This window comes from Chlorocebus sabaeus, chromosome 23 (genome assembly GCF_047675955.1).
Source record: "Chlorocebus sabaeus isolate Y175 chromosome 23, mChlSab1.0.hap1, whole genome shotgun sequence".
Classification (NCBI taxonomy): Eukaryota; Metazoa; Chordata; class Mammalia; order Primates; family Cercopithecidae; genus Chlorocebus; species Chlorocebus sabaeus.
The window spans coordinates 74572151-74583014 of NC_132926.1; the positions used below are offsets into that span (position 1 = coordinate 74572151).

The 10864-nt window shown below is 40.0% G+C and overlaps 1 protein-coding gene across 2 annotated transcripts in view; it reads left to right on the forward strand.

Moving 5' to 3' along the window:
- Nucleotides 1–6702, forward strand: part of EFNA5 (ephrin A5) — a 294051-nt gene extending 287349 nt beyond the window's left edge. For both annotated transcript variants that reach the window (XM_008014092.3, XM_008014091.3), the window contains one exon: nt 2206–6702. In XM_008014092.3, coding sequence (XP_008012283.1) covers nt 2206–2327 — 122 coding nt within the window. In that variant the 3' untranslated portion in view covers nt 2328–6702. The remainder of the gene's footprint in view (nt 1–2205) is intronic.
- Nucleotides 6703–10864: the final 4162 nt, after the last annotated feature.

Below are 10864 nucleotides of genomic sequence, written 5' to 3' on the forward strand. Positions count from 1 at the left end.
AGAGAGGAATCCAATAGCTGATGCAATTTCAGGTATTTAAATATGTGATATTATGAAATGAACTCTGGAATCCTCAGGGTTTATGGTTATTTCACAATTAAGCCTGAAGTGCTCCATTGTTTTGATTGACAACATATTGGTGCTCTTAAGAAAGTGATTTGGATTTTAATTTCAGGGCTATTAAGGGCCTTTACTTCTACTTCCTGTTAACTACAGATTTAATTAATACACTTGCAAGGCTGAAAAAGAGCAGAGAATAGAGGAGAGTCTGAAGGTATTTGGCCACATTGTGGAGGACTTTATATATATTTTTTCTGCATCCATTTATCTTACCATCTTGCTTCCTAACCTTTTCTAGTCTCCTAGGCTAAAATCACTCCATGTAGATTCGCTAAGGTCCAGGAAAGGGGAGCAAATTTGACAAGGGGATGCAACAGCTTTTATTTGAGGGGAGGCTAAAATGATAAGAGCACTCCAGGGCAGGAGACTCAACACTGAGAAGACCTTTCTCATTGGAAATGGATGTGATTGTCAGAAACATCCTAAACGAGCATATCTGAAGCAGAAGTCAGCCTGTGAACCTGAAAAGTGGTTACTTTAGGACAAATGTTAGGGAGTGTGATTCTACCCAGTGAACTAAAAGCACCCTTATTGTGACACGTGTGGTAGGAAAATATAAATGAGTTTAAAGTAATGTTTAGTTAACCCGTTAAGGGGTTTGAGGTGGCCCCATCCGGGGTATTTAGGGATTATCCTTTGAGGTCGATATAATTGTGAACAACCACTAGAGCCTTGTTACCATTCTCTCTGACCCTTGAGCAATTCCCAGATGGCAACTGCTGAACACCTACAGGAAGTTACCCTGATGCTGAGATAAAATTTGCACAGGGGACTCACTATTGGCCCCCAAAATGTGTTATTCAGAGATCCTTAGTCTAAAAGCACAAGTGGCCAGGTATGGTGACTCCTGTCTATAATCCCAATCCTTTGGGAGGCCAAGGGAGGAGGTTGGTTGAGTCTAAGAGTTTGAGACCAGCCTGGGAAGCAAAGCAAAACCCTGTCTCTCTAAAATTTTTTTAAATTAGCCAGGCATGGTGGTTCACACCTGGAGTCCCAGCTACTTGGGAGGTTGAGGCAGGAGGATTGCTTGAGCCCGGGAGGTCAAGACTACAGTGAGCTGTGATTGGGCCACTGCACTGCAGTCTGAGCAACAGAGCAAGACCTTACCTCTCAAAAACACTGATTAATTTAATTTAATTAACAGTAAAGAAAAGCATGTTAGACAGGTGGAAAGAAGAAGACAGGCAGCCCTGGAGCAGAGCATGGCTCCTAGGCAAGCCTCCAACTTCTCTTTGGTACTAATTGCTGCAGAGTTCCCATTTTGAAGTTAAGCCTGTTAATCATGCAGATCAGGAAGGCTATCCAAAGTCAGAGGCAGCCTCATAGAACACTTTATAGCTAAATAAAAGAAGCTTAACTCACTTAATCCATTTTATTTAGAGGAAAATTTGCATCCACGCTGATAATTTATGTGCCAAGCTTCAGCCCGATAAAAATAAAAATAGTCAAGTTCAAGTAATTTAATCTTAGAAATACAGGGTTTGTAATAGAGATAGCACCATAATTGACACCTAATTATAGGCAAACTAGTGGGCATAGGTTTATTGAAGTTTACTAGGCATGATGTATAGTTTATCCAAAATACTGTTGTTTTGGCATTTAGTTTTTCATGTTTGAAAATTCGTCTAGGCATCCAACAACCAGGCAATCTACACTAATCCTATGAAACAGCTAAAAGAAGGGAAATGGGCAGTGCATTCTGCCCCACCCCCACCAACATGTCAGTTGCCTGCTTGTGACATCTTAGGTTTCAAAGGTACATTCAGATATCTGAAATTTGTGCAAGGCATATCTGACTGCTGGCTAACCAAAGCAGCTCACGTGCCAAAGGTTACAGTGTATGCATAATTTTTCCCTTCAATCTTTAAGGAAAGTATTAATATTGCTGAGAAAGTCCAATTTTCTTTGCTTCTTCTTTGTTTGCTGTAAATAATGAGTGATTATGCAGACATGAAAGTCAATGGTGGCACAAGGTTCATTACCCTACTTTGCAGAGGGTGGCGAGGTCTGTTAACAGCAGGCTGCTGCAAGAGAGTTATTAAGGATGTGAAATCTCATTGGAATGTGTGCTTTCTATTTGAACAGATGACACCGTACATGAGTCAGCCGAGCCATCCCGCGGCGAGAACGCGGCACAAACACCAAGGATACCCAGCCGCCTTTTGGCAATCCTACTGTTCCTCCTGGCGATGCTTTTGACATTATAGCACAGTCTCCTCCCGTCACTTGTCACAGAAAACATCAGGGTCTTGGAACACCAGAGATCCACCTAACTGCTCATCCTAAGAAGGGACTTGTTATTGGGTTTTGGCAGATGTCAGATTTTTGTTTTCTTTCTTTCAGCCTGAATTCTAAGCAACAACTTGGGGCTGGGGGCCTAAACTTGTTCCTGCCTCCCTCACCCCACCCCACCCCCAGCCCTGGCCCCTGACTTCTCTCACCCCTCCCAAATTAAATGGACTCCAGATGAAAATGCCAAATTGTCGTAGTGACACCAGTGGTTCGTCAGCTCCTGTGCATTCTCCTCTAAGAACTCACCTCCGTTAGCGCACTGTGTCAGCGGTCTATGGACAAGGAAGAGTAGTGGCAGATGCAGCCAGCGCTGGCTAGGCCCGGGAGGGTTTTGCTCTCCTATACAATATTTATGCCTTCTCATTCAGAACTGTAAGATGATCGCGCAGGGCATCATGTCACCATGTCAGGTCCAGAGGGGAGGTATTAAGAATAGATATAATATTACACCATTTCCTATAGGAGTGTATAAATGAACTGGCTTCTAAAAGGTTGAGACACTGGGTTTTTTAAAATATGACTGTCTTAAAGCATTCTTGACAGCAAAACTTGTGCTCTCTAAAAGAAGCCTTTTTTTTTTTTTTTTCTAGGAGGCAGGTTGGGTGTGGAATGCTAATACAGAGCAGGTGTGAAAACAGAGAAAACTACAGGTTTGCTGGGGGTGTGTATGTGTGAGTGCCTCTAATTCTTTTGGTGACTGAGCAGTGCACACCAGATATTTTTTCTTTGAATACAGATCACCATGGTGCTACAACTTTTTTTTTTTTTAAGAAACTCAAAGAGGCATTTTTATGAATAAAGTGACCTTCCCCAAGGCTGACAAGCCAGGGTTGATGAGTGCATAGTGGAATAGCTTTGGATGCTCCTCTGGGGGATGACGTATACCAAGGAGAGGACCGCAGTGGCCAGAGGAGACATGATTTGGCTTTGCTGGAGCGCCAGTGTGCTGTGGCCTTTCCCCGCCTCCCACCCTAGTACCCACGTTTTGCTCCACACTCCATGACTGCAGGGGCTCGGACACAAACCCCTGTCACCAGGAGAGTCAGTCAGCACGACTTGGGAGGGCTAAAGGGAAATTTGGAAATAAAATTCCAAAGTTTGGAGTAAAAAAATTCAAGTGTTGATTTTATATTCTTTCCCTTTCTGGCACAGCCTAAAGCATAGGGGAAACATGTGTTTATCTGTGGGAGATAAACAAGATGGAGTCCCAAAGACTTTAACAAAATATTTTTTTAAAAATCCACTAGAATAGAAAATACATTATTTAGATATACTTTATGCTGAGAGTGAGTATATATGCTTGTCCTATTTAAACTTGTGAGAAAAAGTGGTATCCCTTGATACATTTAGAAATATGGGGGCTATCTTGTTTCATTGTGGGGGTGGGGCAGAAGGAGAATAAATGCAGGATGACCCTGTTGAAGGAATCTTAGCATGGCCAACAGGGGACATTTCCAGTCGATTACCAGGAAATGCAAGCCTTGGGGTTTCTACTGGTGGTGGGGCTGTCATGAACTTTAAAATCCAAAGCCTAGACGGGGAAAAGTGTTAGACCAATGGAAAAGCAATCCAACCCTTTTTTTTTTTTTTTTTTTTTTTTTTTTTTTTTTTTTTTTTGCTATTGCACGACATGTCAACAGAAACCATGCCTTTCAAAGTAAGAAATGTGATGATCATGTAAAATGTGAAAAATTGAAAGCATTCCAGCAAAATAAGAATTTTTTATATCTTTGTTTTTTAAGATGTATATGTAAAAAAAAAAAAGAGAAGGTCACGTTATGGACAGACTTCGTGAATGGGAATTTGCTTAGAATTGTGAGTAGTTCTGAATTAGAAAAGTATGTGAATGAAAGGCAGCTGTAAATGTATTGCACCCTGGAGAGTTGTACACATGTTGAAATGTAATCTGGGCTTACCTGATCCATTTGGAGTGGATGTCACTGCCGAATCTGTTCTCACATGGAACCATGTGCGTGGGGTTGCCAGCCTCACAGATACAATCAATCCTGTTCCCCCCTGACATCAGGAACTCCTCTGGAGTGGCAGAGTCTTATCACAGAAGGCAGCCACCATTTCACTGAAACAAAAGTTCACGGCATTCAATTCCTTTTTTCTTTAACTATTTATATACTTAGTACTCTCAGTAATATCCAGAAATACTTTTTTTTTTAATAATTAATAGTTACAGGCTTGTTGGTCCAGTGGGATTTGGGTAGGGGGAGAAAGATACCTTCTAAAATGAATCAATACAACCAAAATAATACTGTATGTTCTATAACCACAAGGAAATCAAATGATTCTGTAATGATTCCAGTTAGTCATAACTACATTAGCAGTGCTAAATTCATTTTAGAAATGGTGACTTCTATGGTTTTCCTAGCATTTGTCTCTAACAAATGGTGAAATAATTACTCATGGCCCTCTCTGCCATTGTCTTTCATTTTTTCACAGTGAAATTCAACCCCTTTACTTCACCATTCTGCCACTGCAAATTAAGTATAAAGAAAATAGCAAGACTATCCACACCGGTAGACAGTATGCTTCTCTACTTATAAGTGACGTCATCATAGCTAATGCACTTGCCATGGAGTTTTCAAGATGATTGGTGTCAGACAGTTTTCATTTTGTTTAAAAAGTGTTGGTGGCCTTTTGTGGTGTTGTTACAATCCTCTGGGGGCTTAGGAGGATGTTGATGCAACTTTGTAGATGCTTTTAATTTCAAAAACAATTCAAAAGTCTGAAGGGCAGTCATAGCTGCCACTCAGCCCCAGTTAGTCAAACCCCAGTGACCTTTGCCCCTGGTTGCCAAGGGCTTTGCAACATGAAGCAGGGAAATAAGGATCTGTCTGTTTAGTGGATACCGTGTATCCTTTAATAGACCAGGTAACAGTTCGTGTTAGTTTAGACTATTGTTTTGTACTGTACTTTCTTGGGTGGCAGAGGAAAGAAAAGTAAAACATTAAAAAAAAAAAAAAAAAAAAAAACTGCGTTCTTTAAATTCTGTATTATTAGCAACCTCTGTTGTATATAGTGTTTGATAATAAAGTATTAATTTGATTCTTATGTCTTTTGTAAGTGAGAACAATAGACTTTCAGGATACAAAACATGCATTGAGGCTTTGAAACATCCAATGTGTACCGTGGCTGAAAACAAGAGTCACAAGTGGCTGAGACACTGCTCCATACAGGACTCGTGTGTGGCCATTGCCCACCCAATCTTATGACTCCATCATCTCGGGACCTGGAACAACATGACTTCTTTGATTAATATTTTGTCCTCAGTGTTTTCAAGGTCTGATGTTGGAGCCCTGTGGCCCACCCTCCCTTCTCCACCAGCATGTTGGTTTGAAAACGATAGGGAATTTAGAAATGGTTCTGTACTTTGGTTTGGTTTGGTTTTCTGTGTGTGATTGTTTTCATGGACTGTTTTATTTTTTCCCAGGAAGAGTCTTTATCGATATCATGTGCAGCTCGCTCATGGAAATGGTTGCAAACCAGTCAGTGTAGGAAGGTTGAATGGGGCTGTTTCCCTCTCCGTGTCGTTGTGAAAGGAAGAGTCACACAGTACCTGTGGATTTTCAGGGACTCTGTTTTTCTCCGGTGCCTTAGCAACGGCAGCAGCCATTTGTATTAGTTTCAAATAATTAGAAAAACAGTTTTCAACTCCTCCTTTCCATTCATTGCTCTCAGAGTTGTGGTCACTGACTTTTCTTTTGAAAACCACCTCCACCAACACCCCCGTTTGCCTACACCACCCCCCTTTTACTTTATATGTTTAGTTTATTTTTTTGTCTCTTGCCTTCCTCCCACATTTTATTTCCCTTCAGAGCCGTGAATGGTCAGGTCTGTGTCTGGTTTGGCATCACTGAGTTTTTCCCATGCATTGGCCCCAGGGCTGCTAGGATGTGAGACAAATCTCCCTACAATGGGCTTGTTCCCATTGTCTGTACAGTTTAATAGATGCTGGCATGTTGGAGGTTACCCATGAGTCAAAATCCGCTTTCCATGCTTACTCTTGACACCCCATTGAAGCCACTCATTGTGTGTGCGTCTGGGTGTGAAGTCCAGCTCCGTGTGGTCCTGTGCTTGTACTGCCCTGCTTTGCAGTTCCTTTGCACTTACTCATCGAGTGCTGTTTTGAAATGCTGACATTATATAAACGTTAAAGAAAATGTAAAAAAAAAAAAAAAAAAAACCCACACACAAACAAACCCATACAATCTGTATTTGTATATACACGTGTCCGTACAAGTATACCTAAATAAAAATTAAAGATTTTCATCATTTTAATTGGATCCCTCCTTCTACTTCTTTGTTCCTTGAATGACGCCTTTATTTCAGGGGCTACTTGTACTCTGCTGATTTTTCAAAATCTTTGTGGACAGAAAAGATAATACAACATGCACAAGGGAAGGCCTGGGAAGCTCAAAGAATGCAGAGTTAGAAATGGCCAAGTATCTGGGCGCATTCCAGTTATTCTGATGAGAGAATAGTGAGATTTCAGCCTAGTCTCTGTATTTGAGCCTTAAAATAGGCACTATGACAAGCCCTGCATCCTAAAACGACTGTTAAATACAACAGGAGCTAAATACAAATTATATTCTGTTACTTTGCACGTAGTTTTTTCACCCCGTCAAGAAAAAGACCAAATAAGCATTTTCCCAGCAAATATACTGGAAGAAGAAAAGAAACAATAACAGTAATAATAATCACTTCAGTACTGCCCAAAGCCTCAATTCTCACAATCAAGGAAGAATTAACTGACTACCGTGTGACCTTAGGCAAGTCACACAATATCTTTGGGACTCAGTTTCCTTATCTGTAAATAACAAGGTTGTATAAGAGATTTGTTTGATTTTCTCAATTCTACCCTTTTGGGGCACTGCAAAGCCCATTTTACATCTATGTGATGTGAGTGCGTTTGTCTTTGATGATGACATTGCTATAAGCACAATTTGACAATTTCATCTGTAGAAGAAAAAAGCATCAAATATCTGACATAATAGACACCTAATGCATTTCAAGACTCGGCTTTAATTACCCCATGTTAACATTAAACTCATTGAAAGCTTTTTATTATACTTAATTATTTGGCAGGGCACTAAACACTAATTATAACTTACTGTAACCTTTTTTTGTTAATGAAGAATGACAGCTTTATAGAATGAGAAACAACTCACATTAAAAAATATGTACTGGACTACTTATATGACATTTTCAAACCAGAACAGCATTACGTTATCATTATCATCTTCACCATCATCATCAAAAGCATTTAAGTGATCATGACATTGTGCTCAGTGCTGTGCAAAATAAAGTTAATGTTTACAGTCTGTACTTCCAAAGCTTACAACATAAGGCAGACATTACGTGTAAGCGTGACATGATAGTGATTTGTAGAGAAGAAATAAAATTCAAGCATTTATATTATACGTATAATAGGAGAGGTAAATACTTTTTTAAAAACATACGTGAATGGGAAAAAGTTTGGGATTATAGATTAGTAAAATTGAGTTAAAGGAAATTACATTTAAAACAGTCAAGATGGGGTTAGGGACTTCTTAGAAAATAGAGCACTTGAGTTAAAAGCATTGTAGGCTTTAAGAGAGTGGAGAAATGCGTGGCGTAAATGTTCATGTTAGCCACAGAGGCTACTGTAGAAATGTGAAAACCCATAGCACCATCTGAATGTCACTGAATCAAATTTTGGGTGTGTTGGTCCAGAGAAATCATGCATTTCTTCCCCTAAGGAAGTAGGGGAAGTGAGGAGTAGCTGACAATTTCAGATTCTGCTTTATAGAATAATCAGGTAGCTGCTCCTGAAACTGAGACTGTATCTACACCTAATTGTGAGATGTCTAGAACCTCATCGAGCGGGAAGGCTGGACACACACCCACACACAGATGAGGGAAATGGGATAAAATCCAGAAGATGCAAATTGTTGCACACTAATGGAAAGCTGACTGGACCAGAGATGGGACAATGAGCAGGGCTGCATGAATACACGAAATCTGGTAACAAAGCATTTGGAATGCTCAAGGTGTTACATAAATGCTAAGGTGTTACATAAAAAGAATCACAGGGAAAATGTTGGAATCTAGATGTCTATGCATGTGGTGACTAAAACACACATGTATGTACCTGAATGTCTTCTAGGAATGTGTATAATCTAGGTGTCATTTTAAAAGTTCGGTATAATCCTGATGAATTGCTCACTGACCATTCTAGCAGTTTCTTGAGAATTGTTTGCAAAACAATTTCTTAGAGATTGTTTGCAAAGATTAGTTTTGTATTCTGCTGATAACTATCCTTCAGGAAAGCAGTGGCAAAAAATGCTACGAAAAGCATTATGATTTTTGCACATTCCCTTTGGAAAACAAGTATTTCTGAAAATCATTAGAAATAATTAATCTGGCCAATATTCTCCATCAGTTTTTATTTTGATACGTTCTGCTATATTAAGTCATTCAGTGGTTAAGTACATATGAGGGTCTATTTTTAAAATGGAGTTGTAACTGCTGGACTCTGTGAGCAGTACATTTGTATCAATTGCGCGTCTTTGTTTTATACAGATGATAAGTGCCTAAGATTTAAAAAAAAAAAAAAAAAAAGGAAATTTCATTGCCCAAGGAATTAGTCAAGGGCTTCACCAAGGGTTCATTTGGTTTGAGGGAGGTGATTAGCCAAGCCACTCTTTAAACAAATAGTATCTAATTAAAAACAGTGGGCTTGCTGAGAAATACAGCTTCCAGGTAAGTTCCCTTTCCCCCTCCTCCTCTCCAAACAGAATGCAGTTTCTAAGCCCTTTTATACAGAGTTTCTGGAGCCACTCCTAGCACTGGAGAAAGAAACAGGAGTAAAGGCCTCATGTTCAGCATATTCCAACATAATGACCCTTTCAACAATTTTCTTCAGAGATTGTCACATTCCCTTCCCAAGAGCCTCAGTACATGCTGAGAGTAAAACATGATTTCACTACTTGTCATTAAATATGGCCCCGTCTTTCTCTCTAAGTGTCCCATGAGTTCTGCCATCTCACTCCCAGGATGGCATTAGTTGGTGTTCATGCTGATGGCAGGTCAACGAGGCAGTGCTACCCACTTTAAATAAAAATAAGTTTCAGTTCCTCTTCTTGTCATCTGCTTTTTTTGATCCAGAGTTTAATTCCTAAACATGTAGTTTTCTGTAACATTAATGAGAAAACCCTTTCTAGCTCCATAACCCTCATCATGACAGCCCTGGGAAGAAGAGGCCAGCACCAGGGCTACGGTAGGAACCTGGGAGGCCCCGACCGTTTAGGGTAAACGTACCTCACTGAGGCTGTCAGTCTTTGTTAATTCAGAAGAATTCAATCTAGTGGGTGGCTCTCCAAGTCAATAACGCGCTTTAAAATACCCTGGATTTTAGTCATGATTATTCAAGCAAGAACTTTATGTCACTTGGTAACACATGGATGCTTGTCAATCTTGACAAGAAAACAAAGGGAGGGACCAAAAAAAGTCTTGAAGAGAGATTACAATGGGAAAATAGAACAAAATATTTTTGCATGCTGTTTTCTTACAAGTCTTCCTCCTTCTGTGCATAGTCAAACTTAATCTGTAAAAAATTAGGAAGCCAGGTGCTCCCTCAGACCACACATACGCTTTGAAATGCAGGTAGCCAAAGCCATTTTCTTTCCTTCACACCCATGAAACAAGACACTAAAATAAGAGAAAGAACATGTTTCCTCCCACATACATCCTAAAAGGCGCATTTTATCACCACCCTGGTATCCTCTCCGTTTTGTGTTCAGAGCTTGTTCTTCTGGACCAAAAAATAACCAAACTGAAACAAAACAACCCCCGCTCCGCACCATGATTTGTGTAGCAGAGAGTATGGAATGAGTAACTCCTCTGAAATGTGTGCTCGGCTTTACTAAATCTGAACACATTTTCTTCACTAGACAGAACAAGACGATCTGTGTCTTTTTAATTTTTTTCTTAAAGACAGTGTGCCAGCCAGAAAGCTGACTCCATTTATTTCTCCTGCAGGGAGTCAGCATGTTCCTTCTCTTGGAAGATGCAGGTACTTAAAATAGTAATAGGCTTTGTGGTTTATCAAGAGTATTTCATCCCAAGATCTTACAGGCATAAAGAATAAAACATAAACTAATGGCTCTTTCCAACAAGCTTGGGAAGAATTAACTGGAAAGGAGGATTGTCATCATTTTTTCCTGGAGAAACAGGGAGAAGAAAGCAACTTAACTCAGGTAGCCCAGGGAAAGAACGAGAGTCAAGTTGATCCAGGCTTTGGACAGAGGCCCCTAGTTCGTTACTCTTATTTCCTAAGAAGTTAAGAGCTCCAGCTGAAGGAAAAACAAATGACGTGTTATCCCTTTAGGAAGTTTCAAATGCAGTGTAATTGGGAGAGGGGCACTAGGCAACTTCCAAATGTTTCTTGTGAGTCTTGTGG